This window comes from Rhagoletis zephyria, unplaced genomic scaffold (assembly GCF_001687245.7).
Source record: "Rhagoletis zephyria isolate East Lansing unplaced genomic scaffold, Rhagoletis_zephyria_1.1 Rzeph_scaffold_00967, whole genome shotgun sequence".
Lineage (NCBI taxonomy): Eukaryota > Metazoa > Arthropoda > Insecta > Diptera > Tephritidae > Rhagoletis > Rhagoletis zephyria.
In genome coordinates, this window is record NW_016158051.1 from 9,410 (window position 1) to 34,258 (window position 24,849).

Genomic DNA, 24,849 nt, shown 5'->3' on the forward strand with positions numbered 1-24,849 from the left:
GCTGGATTCTTAGCTTTAAGATACAGTTTGTATTTGAGGTTATTAGCTTTAGGGGGGTTTGAACCCCAAAACCCACCCCTTGTGTGCGCTAGTGGGTGCAAGTACTGCAAAATTTCATGTTCCTAGCTGCATAAATGGAGAAGTTATAACGAAAAATCTCATATCTGAACAATCAGTTGTATGGGAGCTATATGTTATAGTGGTCCGATTCTGCCGGTTCCGACAAATGATTAATACATTATAAAAATACACCCACCTACCAAATTTTATCTGGATATCTCGAAAACTGAGAGACTAGATTGCATACAAACAGACGGACAGACGGACATGGCTAAATCGACTCAGCTCGACGTTCTGATCATATAAGTATACATTTTAATGGGTCTATCTCTTTTTATTCTGGTACTTACAAACATCGGACCAAAGTTGTAATACCATTTCATGCTCATGAAAGGTATAAAAATTATGTATCGCGCTCTGACGGCATTCGTACCGTTGGAAGTCAACAAATAACAGCAAGCACGTCTGCACGTTAAGCCACTGCCATACGTACGAATTTGTTCTCAAATGTTCAACTTGAATCACATTTCTTACAATCGGCTTATTGACAATGACCATGACAAAATCAAACCATAACTTGGTTGAAAAATCCATTGTGCTTTTGGCTCAGTGTAAAAACATGATTTAAAGCGCTTATAATATGAAAGATAATAATAAATATGCATGAATAATAAAATATGAATTTAAAAAGATAAATAGCTAAATTTTTCTTGTGTAAAAATGGGCTTGTTCGAGATGCAACCGCAGTGTTGCGCGAATTATTAAAGTATCACGTTCGGTGTGAATTTCTAGCAACGTTTTATCAATTGGGAAGTTGCAACAGTATTGCAAATTTTCATCAGTGCTGCAGTTTTGCCGCTTTTATTACGTGCCTCGAACAGGCCCAATCTATTGAATTTTATAAATAAATAACAAAAGATTCGGATAAATTTTAGGAAATAAATGATTTCCTGTTATCGCGGAATACATTCTTAAACATGGAAAAGGCACGAACTTAAGGCAGAAATTTCAGTCACTGTATATGTTTCAATCGGATGTATTGAATTTCCGAATTCAACTTGGCCTACAATATTTTTTAAAACAGCAAATCCCTGTTTTTTTGCTAAAAACTGCTTTTAGCTTATTGCTCACAGTTGAAAAATTTGCAGCATTTAATTTTTCTCCAACTCTTAACAATTTCTATATGTGACGATTAGCGTTGCCAAATGTCCCGTATTTGCCGGGACGTCCCGTATTTCGCATTAAATTTGAATTGTTCCGCCGGGACAAAATTTTTCCGGAATTTCGACAATTTCATTACTCATTTCCAGCTGTAAACTTCTGGTCAACATGATCACGCATTAATACAGCTATTGTGAGTAGGTCATTAGCAAGCATTATTGCATGCAACTCTGTAGGAGAAATATAGCTAAAAATTACCGTTGATTTCTTAGATTTTTTTTGTAGTGGGTGTTGCGAATTTTCTTCCATATAACGCATGAACAAAACTGGCTTTTATATAAGAAAATGAGCAACACCGTCAACAAAAAAATTCTAAAAAATCAATAGTAACTTTTAGCGACTTGAAACCTGCACTTTATTATACTAAAATTGAATGGGCTATAAAACCACATACGAAATCTATCTAGGAAATGTTATTAAAAAAACGAATTTTTGATGAACATTTTTTAAGTTTAATTAGTTTTTTGAACTGTGTGCAGGCTTTGAAACTTTTATTTATGTGGTATCTGATATAGATCGATCCATATTTTAAATGAAAATTGTTAAATAAATAAAGATAAGTTGCCAACAGCATCACATTGAAATTTGCTGCTATTATTTTGACCGCAAGTTTAGCTCTTACTTCTCATTTTTCCCGTTTAATTTTTGTAAATCCCGTCTCTTTGGGACAATTTATGCCCAAACATAATAATGGCAACACTAGTGCAGATAAAGTCAATGCTGTTGCTTCTAATGGCAAAAAATTTTATTCAAATAATAAGCACACATCCAAAAAAATTGTTTCGAAGTTAATTTAACATTCTACACAACAGAAATGGCTTGAAGAAAAGGGAAATTTCAATTGGTTTTCCAAGCCGCTTGTGGTGTATTTCGCCGTTTATTGTAAAACTCTATGCAAAATTTGACGAATTTTATAGACGATTATCAATACGAAAAATCACATTGTCAAATAAAATTCAAACCTTCTCGTCCGACAATTTTTATTCACCTCATAGTTGTTAGTAGTTTACCATCCAGAGTAGTTTTCTATCAACTGGCACAAGCCCTATAATCAAAAATATATATATTTTTTTAATATGCATCAAATTAAGCATTTATTTCTTAAATGTGCAAAAAATTAATTTCTTGCGAAATAAACCGAAATATGCTCTTACAAATATGGCTAAGACGCTTTATCTTTCTACAATTAGGATTTCCCTTTTATGCATTTAATGATAAAGTATAAGAAAAAAAAGAACATGCTCGACCTTATTTTTGGTTGCCCTATTTATAACAAACATATTAATTTGTCACTAAAACATAAAATACTTACTTTAACTTGCACCAACTGGCAGCCGCAAATGCACCTCTTGCAGGTGTATGAAACTTAGCAAAAAACGGAAAAAATACTGGGTTACTTGGTGATCCTGGAAATAAATACATTGTTAATACTGTTAGGATTATCCTTGAATGCTTGACGGATTTCCCAAAATCCCTTTGGTTCGTATCGCTGGATGACCAAATTACAGTACAATTAACTTTATTGTACAACAAACACTTTACAATACTTGTTAATGCAATAACAACAATTAACAATACTTGTTAAGGCATTTAAAACACTTCAAAAAACTTGCTAACAAAATTGATCTCTGTTTTACAAGTTAACCTGTAGCTTGCTGATTCGCAACTGAACTTTTTGTGCGCTGTAGCAGCACTCATGGCAACTCTTGAACGTTCTGCCGTCTATCGCTCATTCTCTCGCTGTTCGCAGTATTCCTCCACTCGACGTTTCTTGCTGTCGAATATTCTACGTCTTTCATCGAACATTCTGGCGTTTTCTTTCTGTTCACTTCGCGTTGCCGCAGTCTTCGCCACACTGCCCTCCCCCACAAACTTGCTGTTCCAAACGCTGCAAACCTTTCCAAGTGGACCACCTTCATGTTATTTCTCGGTCTCCCAACGGTCTGGATGCGATACACTACGTCATTCATCCGTTTCACAACCTTATACGGACCTTCCCAGTTACACCGTAGTTTGGGGGAAAAACCTTTCTTCCGTTGTGGATTGCACAGCAACACTAAATCTCCTCCTTGTAAACCCTCGATATTCATCGCCTTATCATACCTGGCTTTCATATTGTCACTCATAATTTGCGTGCGTGGTCCCACCAAAGCAAAATCTCTCCCTGCTCTTCCTCCAGGATGTTGAACGTCTGCTTCCCAATCCTCCTTGCATCGCCACTTACTCCAAACTTCGGGTCACTAGGCAAACAGAGCTCACTGCCGAATATTACCTTTGCAGGAGTTTTGCCCTTTGTTTTATGCGCTGCTGACCGGTATCCGTTTGGGCACAAGGGTATGTGGAAATGCCAATCTTTCTGATTCTTGTCCACGACTTTCCGAAAATGATCTTCCAGGGTTCGGTTAAACCGTTCCACCATGCCATCTGATTGGGGATGAAGAACCGTGGTTCGCGTTTTCCGGATACCCAGTATCTGGCACATCTCTTGGAACTCCGCCGACTCAAAATTCATAGGAAATGGACCGGCTGCATCCATAGCAATCCGCTCGAATGGTGCACCAATGCAATAGAACCTCTTCTTGTTCTTCACCACGGTCTTCGAGATTCCCAGGTGGCCTCCACTAGGACCATAGTGGAATTCCTTGAGTATATCCTGAATTCTTACCCTTGGAACTACTATTAGGTTGTGGGAGCACTGGCCATCTTCACTTTCCCACACCATATGCAAACAGCCAGATATCAACTTTAAGCTGTTCCATTGTGCCCAGTATGCCTTTGCGATTGAGCTTTCCGCTGCCATTTTCTCCTTAGTTGGCCGTCTGTTCATCTCCAGTCCATGCATCAAAAGCTCCAGAGCTGGGTCTTCCTGCTGACACTTTCGTAGCTGTTCTTCCTTCCACTTCCGCTGGTGCTATTGTCGTTGGCCGGACGTCTATAATATCCTCTTTGGCCTCAGCTTTTGAGCAGTGTTTACTAGAGTGGTTCAAAACAATTTTTTTTTTAAATTCATAAACGCTACCTCAAATTATTGTTATTTGTGATAAAAAAAGACACGTATTTTTTTATAAAAAAAAAAAAGTTTTTTAGAGATCGCGCTGGTCGGTTTTTATAAAAACGCTGATGTTCAAAATTTTTTATTTTCGTGACATGTAGCTAAAATGAAATGCAGCTAAAAATGTGGTTACTGCATGTAATTACATTCCCTTAATTACATTTCTGCCTTGGACAGTTAAAATGGGCCTAGTGCCCAAAAATATGCTTTCGAAAAGAGACTGCTAAAATTAAAACGTTGATACTGAACGTTCTAAGCATTGTCATGGATTCCAACTCGTTACCAGGGGGTTTCTGGGGTCGCTGATTACGCATCTGATGTGAATCCAATCATTTTTTTTTTAAGTTGATCGCCATATTGGATACGCTAGTTTTAATTTTGAAAATCTGACATCAGATTTGTAATCAGCAACCTCAGACACCCACTGGAAACGAGTTTCAATCCATTACAATGCTGAAAACGTTCAGTATCAACGTTTCAATTATGGTAATTTTTTTTTGATTGCCATATTTGATCCGCCATTTTGATTTTTAAATAACTGACTTCAGATTCGTAATCAGCGACCACAAAAACTCCCGAGTTTCGAACAAATCCAAAAATTAAAAAAAAAAAAAAAATTAGTCATCGACTAGCTATTAACTGCGCGGACGTGTATACAAGTTCTACCGGCTGTGTGAATCCAATAAGCAAACAAAGCTAAAAACCCTAGTGCTTCTCAACTCAGTGCTTAATCTTTTCCTTGTTACCGTAGCAATAACTAATAAACAAGTTCAGTGTACTATCAAAAACCGTAGGGCCTAGGAAAATGCCACCAACTCCTGATGCGCCGGACAAAACAACAAACCGTTTCTCAATACTAGGTGAAATGGACACATACAACACATACACATTCCCTACACTTCAACAAAAACTAACAACACCCAGCCAACCAAAATACCTACGATACCAACGGACAATTAAATAAACTCTCCTTTTATAATAAAAAAGGGTATTGATGCGATATCAACCCAAATAGACAGCATTAAACAGCTAAAAGACGGTTCACTACTGATTTTGGCACGCAATTCTAAAGTAGCTGAAAAATTTGTAAAAACGAAATCGCTCCTAAATATTTACCCTATCACGGTCAAGCTGCAAGACAACCTCAATACGGTGAAAGGTATAATATACGCCCCATGTCTCAACTTTGTAAAAGAAGAAGATATTGTCCAAGAGCTGAAAAGTCAGGGAGTGACGAGGTTTTACAAATTTACCCGTACACTCGACGGTAAAACAACCCCCACCGGAAAAATTGTTGTCAACTTTGACCTATATCACCTTCCAAAATCGTTAGATGTGGCTTGGTACAGAGTAAAAGTGTCGCCCTACTACCCTAACCCTATGGGTTGCAGAAATAGCCAACTACTACGTCATACCGAAACCAGATGCACTAATGCAAACACCTGTGGAGGATGCAATCTGCCACCCCACTCTCCAGTTGAATGCACACGCAAACAATGTGCAAACTGTGGCGAAAATCACTCCTCCTCTGACAAAGACTGCCCCAGGTACAAGCAAACAAAAGATATTTTAAAAATTAAAACAATAGAAAAATGCTCTATGGGGAAGCGCGCCGAAAATATAATGAAAAACACACCCATACACAAAAACCACAAATTTCATACTCCCAAGATCACCAAGCTAACTTTTAACAAACCAAGCAGAACAACTACACTAAATACATCAACATCTGCAACATACAAGCGCTCAGCTTCGACAACAAAAGCTAACATAACTAAAGTAGAAAAAACTCAAACCCATATTAAAAAAACTATAACCGACAACAACTCTACCACTAAAAATCCATCCACTCAATTTACAAACGAAAATGTAGACTCAAATAAGAAAAAACTACCAACAACTTATCCTTCTCATGAAAACTAGTATCCCCACTCTAGTAAAACGCACACCACTTCACAAACAAATACTACAGCATCTCCGCTCAGCCAAATAACACAACAACTATTAAACGAAAGCAGCTATTTCATGTCAGTCTCTGACTCTGAAGAAGAGCCTAAACTATAAAAATACAAAAACAAAAAACAAACAAATTAGCAAAACAAAAATACTCACTCAAGTATTCCATGTACATTCACAAATGATCTTTAAAATAATACAGTGGAACATTAAGGGCTTCCTAAACAACTATAATGAACTTAACATGCTAATAAAAGAAGAAATAGTACCAATAAATAAACACACATCTGCAAATAATCGCTGTCGAAATTAACTTAAACCCAAAATTTACAATCAAAAATTTGTTACATACCACCGAATCAACAAATTCCCTGCTAACATCTAACCAACCTACTTGCAACCATTCAAACACCAGTTGTCATGCTAGGTGATTTTAACAGCAGGAACCCTTTGTGGCGCTCTCCATTGTCCAATCCTCGAAGTCAAATGCTTGAATATAATGACAATAGACCCACACATTTATCAACACATGGTACCTACTTTTACACACTTAGATATCACATGCTGCACACCGAATTTTCTTCCATTTATCACATGGAACTTTTTAGAAGACCTTTATCACAGCGATCACTTCCCAGTGATATCCACAATAACCCTATCACAAATAAACAGCACTCATTACCCAACAAAAGTTTTTATGCGATTTTGCAGGATGGGAAAAATTCAACCAATCTGTGGAATTTGAACTCGGAAAAGCGACCATATAGCGATAACCCGAACAAGGAAGCAAATAATATCTCGAAAGCAATTCGAACAGCAGCTAACTTATGCATCCCTCAATCTTCAAATAGAGGCAGAAAACATGTACCCTGGTGGAACTCTGCGCTATCTATCTTGCGAAGTGGAAAGATGGCAGCATGGCACACTTTCCGTAGATACCCAACACAGCTAAACCTTTTAGAATACAAAAGAAGAAATGCCATTTTTGGCAAAGAAATGAAGCAACAAAAGAAATCCAATTTTGAAAATTTCTCAAAAGCAATTAACGTCAACACATCACCACAGGAATTATGGAGTAAGGTCAAAATACTAACAAATCAGAACACACAATATTCAATAAAAGCAATTCAATCTCCTCAACATTTAATTACTCCTCCCAAGCTAATAGCCCAACATTGTGCCCAGAACTGGTCAGAGTACTCGTTAGACGAAAATTTTCCCGATCAGTTCAGACAAGCAAAATCTCTGCAACAAATTCCCAATCAAACTACCTCAAAAAGTGCAAGGGAAATGGAAGCCGTCATAACAATAGACGAACTGCTTTGTACTTTAAAAACAACCAAAGGCAAAACACCCGGTTTCGATCATATATCATACAATATGATTAAGCACCTAAATCTCTCCACAAAAGCAAGACTGTTGACACTTTACAACACCATATTTTCCACAGGGGTAAACCCCTCAAAACTGGAAAGCAGCCACTATCATCCCAATTCCAAAAAAAAAAAAAAAACACCAACTGGCTGGATCATACCGTCCCATCTCGCTAATCTCGTGTCTCTAGAAATTAGTTGAGAAAATAATAGCATCGCAGTTGCTCTGGAAACGGAAAAGATGAAGCTCATCTCATCCAACCAAGTCGGGTTTATACCTGGTAAAGGATGCATTGACGCTCTGCTGCTCATTGATTATGACGTCTCAAAAGCTCTGGCAACACGGAACCACACATCAATCTTATCAATTGACTTTGAGAAAGCATTCGACAGGATAGAATCCCACGTTATCCTAAAAACCCTACACCAATGGAAAGTCGGTCCAAAAATTTTTGGTTTCGTAAAAGCATTTCTCCAACACCGTAAAATCCGTGTAAGAGTAAACGGCACCTACTCTTGCCTTTACCCCTTGGTCAATGGTATTCCACAAGGTTCGCCCCTTTCAGTTCTTCTATTTTCCATAGCTTTTAACGAACTCAACTCAATCCTCTCCAATAATAATCGCATCTCACACTGCATATACGCAGACGATTTATATATCCTATGTAATATCAAAAACAATACCGAATCCAATCAGGTTCTCGAGAACACCCTTAATGAAATAGATGCATGGACATTAACATCAGGAGCGAAGATATCCTTCGACAACATCTGCAAAAAACACCAATGTAACGCAAACAACTGCAACATAACCCTACAAGTAGTACAAATACTATCCAGAACGTTGAAGAACTCCGAATTCTGGGATCAATATTCACCAACAACTACTCCTGGAATCGCCAACTATCTACACTAAAAAAAGCACTACTGCCTAGAGTCAACCTCTTCTCATATCTCTCATACAAAGGATATGCGCATATGAACACCCTCATACACCTCGTAAAAACAATAGTTATCAGCAAAATTGATTATGGTCTATTTCTTTACGGCTCAGCTTCAAAAACCAGCCTTAACACCATAAAGAGTACATATCCCAAAGCTATCAGAGCGGCCCTTTTTGCCTTCCGTACTACCCCACTAACAAACCTATTAACCGAATCTGGCCTACCAAAACTCGAAGAAAGCATTCATACTGTTCGAGCCAAACTCATTCCAAAAATTCTCTTCCAGACAAACTCAATAATAGACAAAGATTCAAAAAGACTGGCATCAAACAAGCGACCTCTAAGAACTCACCCAGTAATATCAAAAGTACTAGAACTCTGTACTGAATGCAATATCGTACCAAAACTCCATACAATTGATAATCACAACCCTCCTTGGAAAATTAAGCAGTCGTCATGCGACTGGTCGTTAAATAGATATAAAAAGGACAGTACTCCAAATTCCACCTTTAAACAACTCTTTCTACAAAAAACAACCGACCTCGAAAAGCACGGATGGACTATCATTTACACAGATGGTTCCAAAACGACTTCCTCAACAGCATTTAGTGTTACGACCGAATGTGGTTGTTATTTAAGTATAAAGCAGATGTTTCCTCTTTCCTCAATATTCTCTGCAGAAGCAAGCGCCATTCACCAACACCTGAAAAAAAAATCTAAAACTCAATCCATAACTACCAACACCCACACTACTCAGCGATCAACAACAAAAACCCAGAATATTCTCTCGACTCCGTCTTGGGCGCACAAACACTGCGAAAACTGCAACTCACAGCAAACATCGCAACACATCCTCAACGATTGGCCCCTATACGGAGAAGCACAACAAACATTACTCGATTCACAGAACATTTCGGAAATACTCGCTACTCCCACCAGCACAAACATTGAAAAAATCGCCAGATTCGCTAAAGCTATTGATTTGACCATTTAACCGCCAAAACTACGTGACACATACACAAATATAAACACAACTCATTCCTGCAACGTAGAGCTGATGGCCCCGGTAGCCAATGTTCATATAAACTATTAGTTCTGATATTCATATCAGCACTAAAAAATAATAATAATAATAATAACAAGTTTATCGCCATTTTGAATTTTGAAAGACTGACTTCAGATTCCTAATTAGCAACCCCAGAAACCCCCTGGTAACAAGTTTCAACCCATGACAATGCGTTAATCGTTCAGTATCAACCAGAGATTGGCAAACGATGCTGATTTTGTGACTTTAAGCCTGCTCAGATTAAACACGGGGGATGAACGAACACCAGCGCATAGCGTACAGTGCTTGCAAATACAGCCACCACAAGTGAACGATACTTATAACAGCTCATACTGATATTGACTTCGGAAAACCAGTATTCCGAGTGAACGTGCATGAAACCAGCAACCTCCGTATTTGATCGACTGCCGAAAGCACGATACTGCATTTGGACGGTTGCCGAAAGCATGAGAGCTCATTTGGACGGTTGGCGAAGGCAAGACGCCGCAGTTCATTTGTTGCAGAAGTCGTTTGACTTGTTGCTGAAAGCCATTTCATTTGTTGCTGAAGGCATGTTTGATGGATTGCCGATGTCATGATACTGTATTTCAAAAACAATTCAACGACATTTGCTTGTTTGAAATGAAGCATTGATATATACATACATTAGAGTGGTTCAAAAAATTTTTTTTTTTTAAATTCATAAACGCTACCTCAACTTATTGTTATTTGTGATAAAAAAGTGACACGTATTTTTTTTATTTTGAAAAAATGTTTTTTTAGAGGTCGCGCTGGTCGGTTTTTTATAAAAACGCTGATGTTCTCAATTTTTTTTTATTTTCTTGACATGTTAAAATGCAGCTAAAAATGTGGTTTTTACATATAGTTACTCTGGTATTATTGGGGAACTTTCCCTTAATTACACACCTGTTGATACTGAACGACTTACGCATTGTCATGGGTTGGAACTTGTTACCAGGGGATTTCTGGGGTTGCTAATTAGGAATCTGAAGTCAGTTTTTCTAAATTCAAAATGGCGGATCCAAAATGGCTATCCATTTTTTTTTTAATGTTTGGATTTGTTCGAAACCCGGCACTCGAGAGTTTTTGTGGTCGCCGATTACGAATCTGAAGTCAATTTTGTTAAATTCAAAATGGCGGATCCAATATGGCGATCAAATTAAAAAAAGTACTAAAATTAAAACGTTGACGAAGCCCCAGAAACCCCCTGGTAACAAGTTCCAACCCATGACAATGCGTAAATCGTTCAGTATAAACTTTTTAATTTTACTAGTGTCTTTCGAGAGCATATTTTCGGGAACTAGACCCATTCTAATTGTCCAAGACAGGTGTGTAATTAAGGGAAAGTTCCCCAATAATACCACATTTTTAGCTGCATTTTAACATGTTAAGAATATAAAAAAATTGAGAACATCAGCGTTTTTATAAAAAACCGACCAGCGCGACCTCTAAGAAAGCTTTTTTTTCAAAATAAAAAAATACGTGTCTTTTTTATCACAAATAACAATATTCTGATGTAGCGTTTATGAATTTCCAAAAAGAGTGTTTTTTTGAACCACTCTAACATACATACATACATATGTATGCACATTCCTCACAACTAGTCTGCCAACACGCTCTTGGCGCCAACAGTGAGTAAACCAATTGAATGGTAGACGCGCTATAAATATATGTGACCTGGTCTACGAAAAGGGAGCTTACGTGCGAAAACTAGTTTTCTGTGAAAAAGCTGTTAAAAGTAAGCAACTCGTTTCGTCAGTTTCTCATTATCTCGTTAATTGTTCTCCGCGCCGGACGTCCAGTAAGTGTTGTTGTTGGTCCAGTAAGTGTTGTTGTTGGTCCAGTAAGTGTTGTTGTTGGTCGGAATATTATTATAGTTCATCGTGTAAGTTGGTAGTGTGGAACATTTAAAAAAGTAACACTGAAGAAGTGACGTTTACTGTTTCTGTTGATTATCGTCTTCGCATTTCGCATGAAATGAAACATGAGTGTTGATGAGGAGTTCAGTGCCGTATACGGACAATATTTCCATGAAAAGGATGATGAAAACTATGAAGAGAGCGATGATGATGAAGACGAAGTACCAGGTCCATCTTCCTCAGGATCAACACGTAAAAAGATCTCAAGGAAAACGACAACAAAGAAAAATACATAAACTACTCAGCATTATTATTTTTGGCCCATAATACGTTTTTCTAGTGTATAATCATGTCTTTAACATTACCAATAAATTATATTTTGTACATTACCAATAAATTATATTTTGTCGTATTTTTACTCTTCTTTCTCTACATTTTTAGTACACTTCTAAGCAAGTTAGGATTTTCTGCTTTTCACCACGTGAAAAAGCATCTCATCTTCCATCCGAATCAACCAAAAAGTGAAAATTGATTTTTTGACACCTAAGCCCCCTTTCCGTAGACCAGGTCACATATATTTACATACATACGAGACGATAAATTACCCTTTACTACATTCGTCGTGCATTCGGCAACAAGTCAAAGGTTGGAATACGCGGTATTTGTTTGAAGACGTTTTCATACAGTTCATGTGAACAGATTGGAGTCTTTTCAGAGGGCTTTTATACGCTTTGCTTTGCATCCGATGAAATTTGTAGACCCTATTTCGTCCTATCGTTCTCGTTGTTTATTGACAAATCTCATGTCCTTAGAGTCCAGGAGTACTCTGTTGTCGATGTGCTTTGTCTTTGATTTAATTGCAGTCACTATAGATTGCTCGCACCTCCTTATGAAAATTCGTTTTAATGTTCCCTCACGTATTCTTCGTTGTAATGAATTGTTTTTTGTGGGTGTTGTTAAAACTGTTTATGGGATGAATGCTCCATTAAGAAGGACTCTATCCCAACTCAATGCTTAGTGTTCTTCTTTAGACTTCGATTTTACTCATAAGGCACTTGCCATAAGGGTTTCCCTTATTCTATGTATATATTTGTCATATAGTCTGTAAGCATCTTGTTTGTTGATTAGATAAGTAAATAAATAAATAAAATAAACGTTGCACCTGGAACCGGGTACGCTAGCATAGGATCAGTACATAGCTTGGAAAGCCTCCTCCTGTTCGTTGTTCCACTCGAAGGCTCTATTTTTCCTAGGTGGCAACGCTCGCTAAACTCGGTACAAATCGGCGATAGGAAGCTTCGTAGCTCGTGTAAGTTCCTAGGTCTTGGCCAATCCTTTACTGCTTCTATCTTCTCCTTCGCAGTGCAGACGCCCTCTTTTGTCACCTTATGTCCCAAATAGTTCACCTCCTTCTTGAACAGTGAGCACTTTTTAGGACTTAGTTTGAGACCGGCGCCAGCTATCCTCTGGAAAACTTCTTCCAAATTCTTCAGGTGTTCCTCAAAGCTTTTAGCCAATACTATGATCTCGTCGAGATACACCAAACATGTTTTCCAATGCAGTCCCTTAAGTACCTGGTCCATAAGTCTTTCAAAAAAGGCAGGAGCGTTGCATAATCCAAAGGGCATCACCGTGAATTGCCAAAGACCATCTCCAACGTTGAAGGCTGTTTTCTCCTTGTCTTCCTCATTTACCTCCACTTGCCAATAACCGCTCTTAAGGTCGAGCGTTGAGAACCATTCGTGCCAGTCAACGAGTCCGCAGTATCATCGATCCTGGGCAGTGGATAGCTGTCCTTCGTTGCATCGTTTAGTTTCCGGTAGTCCACGCAGAGCCGCATCTGACCATCTTTCTTCACAAGTACTACCGGTGAACTCCATGGACTCGCTGGTGGTTCAATCACACCACTCTCGCTCATTTCTTTTATTATTTGGTTTACAGCTTCCCGTTTGGCAAGTGGACCACTCCGGAAAGTCTGTCGGCCAATCTTTCATCACCAATATCAATGCGATGTTTCACAACGTTGCTCCTGCCTGGTTTCTTGCCGTCCTTGTCGAATATGTTGGGGTATGTGCGGAGAAGTTCCTTAGCCTTGTGCTGTCTTCCGCAATGTTAATCTCGCCAATGGAATCGTTTTCAGGTAACTTACCGCAGTGAAAGATTGCCTCAACTTCTCGACATTGTCCAAGTCCGGTTCCTCTTCGGAGCTTTATTGGTGATTTGGACGCATTAAGTACTCGAGTTGGAATGCGTCCATCTTTTTTCCTGTTAGCCAGGGTTTTACCGATAAGTACGTCCGGTGTAGAATTTTGTGTTGCTTCAACAACCCATAACTTGTTTGTCGCACAATCTCCATCGATCTTCGTCCAAAAATCTCCTTCTGACTTGGATGGAATCTGTTCGCTTTCCTCTAGAATTACTCGCTAGCTGCTGTACGGGCCATCATATCCAAAGCTAAGTGGCACTACCATGTTTTTATACATCATGGTCCTATTCTTCATGTCGATCTGCATACCTTGAGAGGTCTACTCCTATGATGACTTAATCCACAATCTCCGCGACTATGAACTTGTGTAACTCCGCCACATTCCCTATGGCGTATTTGCATGTTACCTCTCCTACAACTTGATTGTCCTCACCAGTTGCTCTCCTCAACCTTGGTAATAGCCTCACCACTTTAGTGAGCAAATCAGATCGAATGCTGGAATGTGACGCGCCCGTATCCACAGTTAGTACTCGCTCTTGCCCATTCACATATCCACCAACTGTAACGTTACTCGCTTTTCTGCCAATTTGCGAGATGGAGATTATGGGGCATTCAATTTCGGAAGCTAGCGCGCGCCCTTTCCTGCTGGCTCGTTTTAGTTTAACGACTGATCGGAGTTAGGCTAGTTTTCCTCATCCCGGCGTTTGCGTACTGCTGAACTGTTAGACCTGTTGGAACCCGTCTTACAATCGCATGCAAAATGGACTGGTTTTCCGCAACTAAAGTATTTTCCAGCACCATCCTTTCTCTCGGTTGTACCAGGAGTATTTTTCCCTGCCATCGACTTGAGTATTTTCAGGATCTCGTTCATCGCGTCAGGTGTCTCCACTTGTACTCGATGGGCTTTGTAGGCTGGTCTACTTAGGAGCGCCGCCGTTTCACGTGTCTGAGCATATTACTTTGGATTCGCATACGTCTCTCGCTTGTTGTACATGTCCCGCATTCCGCTAATGAATCTCTGGATTTTTGCCCTTACGAGGTGCCAGTCTCTCAACCTCGCGGGCGGATTCCTGTAAAGACTCGTTGGCTTTTTGGTAGCGATTCTCCAGCTCCATCCACGTCTTTCACGGCCCCCTTCAATGCATCGTAATTGTTCCTTTCACAGTCAGGAATAGTCTGCAAGATTTCCGCTGCAGGCCCTTTTAATGCCACGAATAGCGCAGCGGATTTATCTTCCATGCTCCAATGGTTTGCTGTAGCCGTCTTTTCAAACTGGAGCTTAAAGACTTGGAAAGGAATCGTGCCGTCAAAGGATGGAGTTTTTACCTTGGGAGCGCTTGTCGAAGCAGCTGGACGATTCAACTGCAATTCACTGAGAAGACCTAGCTCACACACTTTTTCCTCGATTTTATCCTGCCTTTGTTTGAGTTGCGCATTGTTTCTGACTAAATTCTCCTGGAGCTACGTGATCTTTTCATCGAGCTGCGATGAGATCTTCTCTGGGATCTGCGATGATATCTGAGCTATACGTGTATCCCGTGCTTCCAGCTGGGACGACATGCGTGTTGCCTGTGCTTGCATCTGCGATGAAATCTGCGATATGGCGCGCAAGGAGCATTTTCCTGCTCTTCAACCTTAGGTGGATGTCTGCTCCACATCCTTCGATGAACCAGCAGCCTCTTCCTCGTCTTTGCCATTCATGGATGCCTCGTCGTCCTCACAATGGAAGTCGTTTTTGTCAACGTCGACGACTTCCTTTTCCATTGCCTTTCGCAGCCGTGATAATAATTCAACTTTTCATCCGGAGGTTGCTAAACTTCGCTTCTCCAACTCCTGTTTGAGCTTCTCTATCTTTAGCTCTGGAATTTTTGCCATTTTCAGAACTTCCTATGGGATTTATTCAACAATCCCCCCTCTGACACCAATTGTTACGATCCTTTCGGTTCGTATCGCTGGATTGTTAAGTAAATGCTCAAGATGACCAAATTACAGTACAATTAACTTTATTGTACAACAAAGACTTTATAATACTTGTTTATGCAATTACAACAATCAACAATACTTCTTAAAGCAATTAAAACACTTTACAAAACTTACTAACACAATTGATCTCTGTTTTACAATTTAACTTGTAGTTTGCTGATTCGCAACTGAACTTTTTGTGCGCTGTAGCAGCGGCCTTATATTCCCGCGCTCATACTCATGGCAACTCTAGAACGTTCTGTCGTCTATCGCTCATTCTCTCTTGCTGTTCGCAGTATTCCTCCACTCGACGTTTCTTGTTGTCGAATTTTCTACGTCTTTCATCGAACATTCTGCCATTTTCTTGTTGTTCGCTTCGCTTGACGCAGTATTCCCCACAATACGTATGTAAATACATTAATTTGTTACTAAAATACAAAATACGCACGCCACTCCAAATGCACGCTCTTGCAGGTGACGTCAATTTTATTCTTTTGTTTTCTCTTTCATTACATTTTTAATAGTACATGGTTTCAACTTAAACAATTTTAATCGATTGGATAAAAAAGTGGTGTTTACATTGAAAATACTTTTTGTGAATACAACAATAGATGATTTACAGTTTTTTAATCACAATTATAAAGTTTTTCCATTTCATAGGGTAAAAGTTGATTTGAATAAGGATTTATAAATATGATTGAATATATTTTTTTAAAGAGACAAATATACTTTATTCAAATTAACAACTAGTATTTTTATAAAAATGATATAAATGCTTTCATTTTGTTTGAATAGATAGGTAAATCTGATAAATCGTTTTCAGTTTGACAAATTTTGTTTTCCAAGTCTTAACAAACATATTTTGTCAATTTTGCCTTGAATATTTTTTTTGTGAGTATTCTGAAGATTGGGGTGCCAAACGCAAGCTTTTGGCTCTTCCTGATTGGCTGAATCAGAATGCTTTCCGATGGTTACAACTTTATGCTGAACTGGTTTTCAAGCGAGTTAAATGATTTAACTGGTTAAAATTTCCAACAACAGTTACATGCAATTTAACTTGTTTGCAAACGCATTTTCTTCATTTAACTGGTTCAAGCCCGTTTAATGTGTTTAACTCGGCAATTTAAACGCACTATAAGGTAGCGACGTAGTGGCGGCTATGCGACATCAAAAATTAAAAATTAGAAAGTTTTTTTTTTTTTATAACGGTCGCCCTTCGCAAACGTTCGAGTGTGTTTCTGCCATGAAAAACAGCTCATAAAAATACAATCGCTGCTCGAAGTCGGCGTAAAACTGTAGCTCCCTCCCCTTTTGAGACAACATCAAGGCGCACGCCACAAATCGAATGAGAAGCTCGGCCAAACACTAACATATTGCGTAAGAGCCAATTATAGCTATTATTATTAGAAGGTAGCGATATGCTTTTTAGTTATGCTATTGTATTCCTATCTTTTTTGTGGCCTTTGAATAATATGTTATGTTTATTTATTTCTCTAGGTTCGCACCCGCTCTGACAATAACCAGGAAGCAGCTCAATATAAACTTACAATGGAGGAATTGGAATTGTTTGTGCAGGAAATCGATAATTTATGCTGTATTATAGAGGAGGGCACATCTGTGAGAGAATTGCTTGTCCTAGGCAAACAGTTTTTGGAACGTGCAAATTCCTTATTGAGCCGATCAATTGATTCGTTGGAGGAGCCTGAAGTAGAGCAACTAATAAGTGAAGGTAACTCGCTCAGAATAGAATTACCTCAGATGAATCGGTTGTACATGCGTCAAAGGCAGTTGAAGTGGTATAAACGTTCGCAAGGTATGCGAAATCCTTCTACCAAATTAACTTATAGTGACATAAAAAACTTACTGGCCAGCGCAACAACTGAATTAGATCCAACTGATCCAATAATTGACAAAGAAATGCGTAAACTGCAGGAGATTGGAGCCGCAATTGAAGCATGGGAAAAGCAGGCGGCTCGCTATTTCCGGTGTACTACGCAACAACATGAGCTAGCCGACATTGAGCTGTTTCTCAAATCAGCTGCAGAAATAGATGGTCTGGTGCCATCATTCGTACTACTTAAAGACGCGTTACGTAAAGCTAAAGAATGGTTACTTTCAGTAGAACAGCTGCAAACAAACGACCATTTCCCCTACTGTCATACTCTACAATCAATTGTGGACCGTGGCAGGAATATTCCAATTCAGCTTGAGGAGTTGAAACGTATGCAAGGTCATTTAAATAGTGCACATGAATGGAAAGACAACACCGCTCGGGTGTTTTTGAAAAAGCAAACATTTTACACTTTACTTGAGGTTTTAATGCCCCGCTCTGACGCTGTCATAATTGACTCAGATTTAAAACAGCCATTTGAGGATGACTTTGTAAAGGAAATGAATCCTGCACAAATAGTAGACTCCTTCAAGAAAGCTGAAGAGAAAGAGTTACGCGATATGCGCGAACTAAGACGTCAAAATATGTCCAAAAATCCTTTGAAAGATTTGTATTGCCTATGTAAAAATCCGTTTCAAGGAGTTATGTATAATTGCCAGTTGTGTCGTGATTGGTTCCACGAGGATTGTGTACCACCGCTTTTAGGAAATTCGGGTCCATCCTCAGGTATTAGTTATATTTCCCGGTCCAAGTGGCTCTGCCCGTCGTGCGTGCGGTCCAAGCGACCTCGGCTGGAAATTATCCTTCCACTTCTTGTATCACTACAACGTTTACCTATACGTTTACCAGAAGATGAAGCACTGCGCTGTCTCGCTGAACGTGCTATGAATTGGCAAGATCGTGCTCGAAAGGTACTGACTAGTCCTGATGTAACCGCCGCTTTCGAAGCTATTTTAGTGCACCAGCGAAAGCAAAAACAGAAAGCAGCTTGCGTTACTGGAGTATTGGATGGAAATAATTTTCGCAAGCAACATCGACGGAGAGGCAATCGCAATTCCAAGGATACCGCTGCCACTTCTGATAACCCAGATAGTACTGATGATGATGAGGAGGGTCGCCTGCAAATTGTTGAAGATACTTTTAGCAATGATGAAGAGGATCTGCTAAATTTAGAGCCCAATCCACATCTCGAGCTACAACAACTTTTGTCTGACAGCGAAAAGGAAAATCTAATTGATTTAATGATGGAAGGTGATCTCCTTGAAGTTTCACTAGATGAATCATATGAGTTATGGCGTATATTGGCAGCTATTCAGCCATTGTGTGTAGACGAAGCAGTTGCACTCCAAAAGCAACATCAAATGCAACATAAAAAATCTTTGCAAAATGTATGCAGCGTTCATTCAGCTGGCGAAGATTCGAATGACAGTCTATTAGTACAAAGCAGTCCTAACAGCAATAGTGGTAGTATTAGTGGCCGAAACTCTACCAGTGGTAATAAAAAACGACGGTCGTTAGATCTAATTAGTAGCAGTTGTCCACTGCCGCGCAAAAAGACTGCAACACCTAATAAATCTTATAATTCTTCTTCTAAAAAGTCTACACGAAAATCAACAACGGATACAAATACTAAGCAACCACAACTTGATGACGTTTCTGACAGTAAACACTCAAATGGCGGGAGCGCTTACTTAGCCGCGAACACATTATCCGGCCAGAAAAAACGCAAACGTGTGGGAACTAATGCAAACAACAGTGGTAATGTAGTCGGTCAAAAAAAGCAGTCGCAACGTAATCAAATGGCACAGCAAGAAGACGATGAAGAAGAATGTCGCGCAGAGAATTGTCATAAACCAACTGGTCGTGAAGTTGATTGGGTTCAGTGTGATGGGGGCTGCAATGAGTGGTTTCATATGTTTTGCGTTGGGCTCAATCGTAGTCAAATAAAAGCAGATGACGATTATTTCTGTATACGTTGCACAAGAACTATGGGAAAAACCACAGTCACAGAAAGTGCCACTAGCAACAGCATCGTGTCTGTACCTGGTACCCCTACAACGTCCATTGTCAGTCCAAATATTGGCACAAACAGTATCATAGCAGAGACACCAGGAACAACCACACCGCAACAAGTGTCAACACAACCCACAGGTTCCGCGTCGAAGGGTCGAGCACAATTGGCACGTTAAATCAAATCGCAAATATAATTTATATATTTTAAATGAAAAACTCTAGTGCTGTAGATTTGTATGTTACTTCCACTTTCGTTATCCATAAAAGAAGAACTCCGAGTAAACTTGCATTTTAATAGGTTCTGTACCCAAAATTACGTAGATGTTAGTACTCTTTCAAAAGATTTGCACTCATGTATGTTAAGAAAAAAGAGCCCTTTTGTCGGAGCGCGAGTAGGAAAAATCGACTAGAAGTAAGACTTTATTTTCCTTTAATATTTGGATTTGAAGTGAGTTTACCAAGGATATTGGTAAAGTGTTTTTAACTGATTTAAATGACCAAAAATAGTTTGTTCTTACTGCTGGCATTTACAAAATTAAATTTATTTTTAATATGGTGTTGAAAAGTTAGTTCCCAAAATTGAGTGAACATTCCCAGCTGTTTTTAACCGACTTTAAAAAGGAGTAGTTTGTCAATTCATCAGGATATTTTTTTAAGAATGTTACCGGATAACTTTACACGGCGTGAACTCATACTAATTTGGTTAAGTTCGATCATTGCATCAAGAAGAAACTAACGGTAGTCCTAAATTTGTATGAGAATTGAAGCCTTACTTACTTCTAATTCCGTAACTTACATGTAGGTCGTTCAGCCCCACTGTGTAGACTAGTTGAAATTCTAAATAGAAGTTTTACTAAATATTTGAAATTATAATTAATATTTTTGGAAAGATATCGGATTAATCCAAATTACTCGTTTGTAAAATCGCATCTTCACCACAACAGTCAAATTCAGTGAAGTTAGTTTAGTTTACTAATGGTATGAATACTTTATAATCAAAAAAATAATGATAATAAAAAATATTCTGAAAATACTGAACGACTTTCTTCCTTAGTAAATTTACTTGCCTCCAGAAGCATCGCTCCATCCTTTGTAAGGCCGATTAGGCAGCATTTGTACTCCTAACATAAGCGAATGTTCCAGAAGCCGACTTTAAATCGCTTCTTTTTATGAAAAAAGGCTTCACATGCAAACACATTTTGCAAATTTAGAATGTTTGTGAAAGTTATAAAAAGGGTTGAACAATAATTTAAAAATAACCAAATTAGCTGCTCTACTATTAAAACTTTTTCAATATACATGCCTTGACTAGCAAATTACACAAACAATTTTTATTCCGATTTGAATAATAAAACGCAGCATATATAATTAAATGGAAATATATTTTGTTGCCTTTAATGATGCAATAATAAAAGATGTGCGTTGGAAAGTTGCTTAAACTCCCTAAGAAACCTCAATTTGCCTCTTTTGGAAATTACTTTTAACTTTACAGCGAAAGAGCACTAAAAATGATACTACCACAAGTAAAAACATAAGTACTGATCAACTTATTCGTCTTGATTCTGAAAATCGAGTTATTGTTTTCATGGATAAGTTTTCGAGATATTTCCAATTTGCGCTTATTCAGCTTAAAAAAGTGGTTCTACTTAATCACGAAATACCACAGCAGATGAAAGCTAACAAAATTCTCCATAAACCGATCGATTTATTTGATCACATTCCTTTTTAATTTACACTGGATCACAAATTCTAATTTTAATTTTGTTCTCCAGACGCCACTATCCAATTTGTATGTAGAATCGTTCGCTGATTCCGAAAATCGAGTTATTTTATGGATACGTTTTCGAGATATTTGCAATTTACCGTGATTCAGCTTAAAAAAAAAGAGTATATCTTACGAACCAATTAAATAATATGCGAGATACGGCAAATGAAAGCAAATAAAATTCTCAATAAATCGTATATACATCACTTTGCGATAGCCCTGATAGTTTCTGACAAATTAATTAATCGTTCCACATTTTTTGTGTTTTTGATGGAAAAAATGCAAAAAATTCAAACATTAACAGGGAAAAAATTAAAAAAATAACAATTTACGTGTAAATGTTTTGCACTTGTGTGAAAGCCTGTTCCCTTAAAAAAAATTAAGCTACCAATGAAGAAAATCGATTGATAAATAAGAAAATAATTGGGGTATTCACAACGGTGTCGGTAAGTGTCGTATTGTTGTATGTCGTAAACTTTAAACGCCAAAAAAATATATTAAGGAGGTTCGCAAAGTACCATCAAAGTCATATCTTGAATTTTCGCAGTGTTAAAAAATACTTGGTTGGTCTAAACATTTATTTATGCTTATAAATTTTACGACATACAACAATACGACACTTACGACACCGTTGTGAATCCCCCAAATGATTAGTTAAAGGAAAATGCGCAAGGATTTTTTGTATGAAATACATATGAGCAGAAAAGAGTGTTACTCATACGCCACGTACACCTGAGTAGGTGGAGTGTTTGCATCAAAAGCATGATTCAATAATACAAGGTTGTGTAATTTGTGACATCTAAAATTTGACACTCCTTTATCTAGATTTGTATTTTGGAAGTAGGAAAAAGGGGAAGAATGTGATCGCCATTTGCAAAAACGGTAGTAGAAACGTACTACAAAAAGTACGCCAAGTATACAATTAGAAGTAAAATGTGTATTATTTATTCTATGCGAATTTGGAATATATTTGGTGTTTTAATGGAAATACTAAACAATACATAAATATGTGCATTTTTGATTTAAGTTATTCATCATTTCCTGGAACCGACCGTTCAGCTATGCAACAACGAAAACTGCAGATCAATAGAACTTTTTATGCTCATTTCAACCATGCCAAAATTATTTGGCGCAAGTAAAAAAATGAAGACGTTCTAGAAGCTTAAAGTTCAGTTTTTAGATTTTTTTAAATATTAATATCTTACGAACTGTAGGTATAAGCGATAAAAACACTAATGACGCCACCATAAAGATAATTAATTTGTCTTTCAGCTATGTACATAATTTATAGCTTCTTGTATTTTTAAACCAAAACCACTAAAAAACGAACAACTGTTATTTTTTCATGAAATAATCTTTTTTGAAAAAAAAAATTTATATTATTTAGAAAGTACAAGTTATCTTTAATTCGATATTACATATTTTACCATGATGTACTTTTGGGTTTCAACAATTTAGTGATAATAAAAAATACAAATAAACAAAGCAAATAAACCTCTTATATCCTTGTTATTTTTTGCCTGCGCCAAATAAATTTGGCATCGTTGTAATCAGCGTAAAAAGTTCTACCAATCGGCATTTTTGGTTATTTTATAGCTAAACGGTCACTATTCTACACTTATTCTAGAAAATTACGCAAACGAAGGTGATGCCAACGAATATTTAGTATGAAGAATTTTTGGTTTTACTACTAATATCACTAGAAACTGTAGAGTAAGCAACATTCTGCACAAGTAAAGGAGCCGATTTTATGTGTGGGGGCGAGAAAACTGTTTTATTACAAAACCTTTCTATTATTGTGTCATGCATCAAAAGCAAGAGGTGTCAGAAATGATAAATTAATTTCTCAGATACTATCAGGGCTATCCAAAAGTGATGTATATACGGTTTATGTGGAATTTTAAACGACTATTTTTTAAGCTGAATAACGGTAAATCGCAAATATCTCGAAATGTTATCCACAGAATAAAAGATATATATCTCGATTGTCGGAATGGGATAGTGGTATCCATAGATAATTTTTGCTGTAAACCAGTGGTTATCAAACGATTTTCTTTATTGGTAGCTTAATTTTTTTGGGAAAGGAACAGTCATACAAAATAAAAAAAAATACAAAAAATCGTTATCTCTTTATTTTCCCCCCAGTAAAGTCTACATTTTATTCATGCTTTCATAAAAAAAAATTGGAATGATGAATTAGTTTATCAGAAACTATCATTCCTATCGAAAATCGATGTACATACATAAATATATGTATATGGTTTATGGAAAATTTTGTTAGCTTTAATTTGCCACATCCTGTGTAACGTTTGTTCGATTGGTTCGTGAGAATACGTGATTAAGTGGAACCACTTCTTTTTAGCGGAATACCGGTACATTGCAGTTATCTCGAAAACTTAACCATAGAAAAAAATTAATCGATTTTCGGAATCCGTGGAGTAAAAACACAAATTTTTGATCCAGTGTTACTATTCCTTCATGTTTAGATTTCAAAACTACAAATTCCAATGTTTTTTTTACCGACCCAAGAGATTGTGAGCATTTAGTTTTCTTCAGGGCTCGAATCATCACATACAATATCGTATTACTCGTCACGTAAAAGCACATATTTCGAATTATGACATACGTGAACGAACTCTTTTTCCCATTCAGCTTATACGACTGGCGTATCACTTAAATCTCTTTCGTATGGTTTTCGATCCGTGAACGGATGTTACGATTCGAGCCCTGATCTGCCAAAATTTGATAACTTCTCAACTCATACTGAATAAATTTAAGCGAGAAATTTTGTTTTACCAATTCAATCGACAACACTGGTCTACAAATTTCAACTTTTTTTCTGCGAATAAGACGGGACCTGGTGTTTCTGAACGGATTTTTCGTGCTGAACACGAATCCGGGGTCAAAAATGTCCCATCACGTCACGTTTTCGAGAAAAAAGGGGTTGAAACCCCTAAAAACAGCGTTTTTGGCCATTTTCGAAAAATTATAGAGCTGAACCCTGACGTGGTACAAATTTTGCATATATCAGAAATTAAAGGCTAAACCGTGCCCTTTCGAATGAGCCCTATGCCGAATTGATCGCGTGCACCCTTAAAGCAGGGGGTGTATTTGTGTTTAGGGGTGCAGGAAAAATTGATCACAGAAAGAATTTAATCTTAAACGATCATAGAAAATTAATAATGCCAAGGTTTTAACTATATTAAAAGTCGCTGATTACGAATCTGCAGTTAGATTTTAAAAATTTAAGATGACGGGTCGAATATGGTGGATATAAAAAATAAACTGAAATTCGCTAAATAAAAATTTTTAAGTCCGCCATATTGGATCCGCCATTTTGAATTTTTAAAATCTAACTTCAGATTCGTAATCAGCGACTCTTAATGTAGTTAAGACCTTAGCATCATTCATTTTATATGGTCGTTTAAGATGAAATTCTTTCTGCGATCAATTTTCCTTGGACTCCTAGACACAAATACAC

At 37.7% G+C, this 24,849-nt stretch overlaps 1 protein-coding gene across 1 annotated transcript; it reads left to right on the top strand.

The window, feature by feature from the left end:
- Positions 1-17,117: 17,117 nt before the first annotated feature.
- Positions 17,118-21,100, top strand: LOC108362241 (lysine-specific demethylase lid-like). Its single transcript, XM_017615143.1, has 2 exons — positions 17,118-17,138; positions 17,197-21,100. Exons 1-2 carry the CDS (start codon positions 17,118-17,120, stop codon positions 19,777-19,779), a joined length of 2,604 nt encoding a protein of 867 aa, XP_017470632.1. The 3' UTR covers positions 19,780-21,100.
- Positions 21,101-24,849: the final 3,749 nt, after the last annotated feature.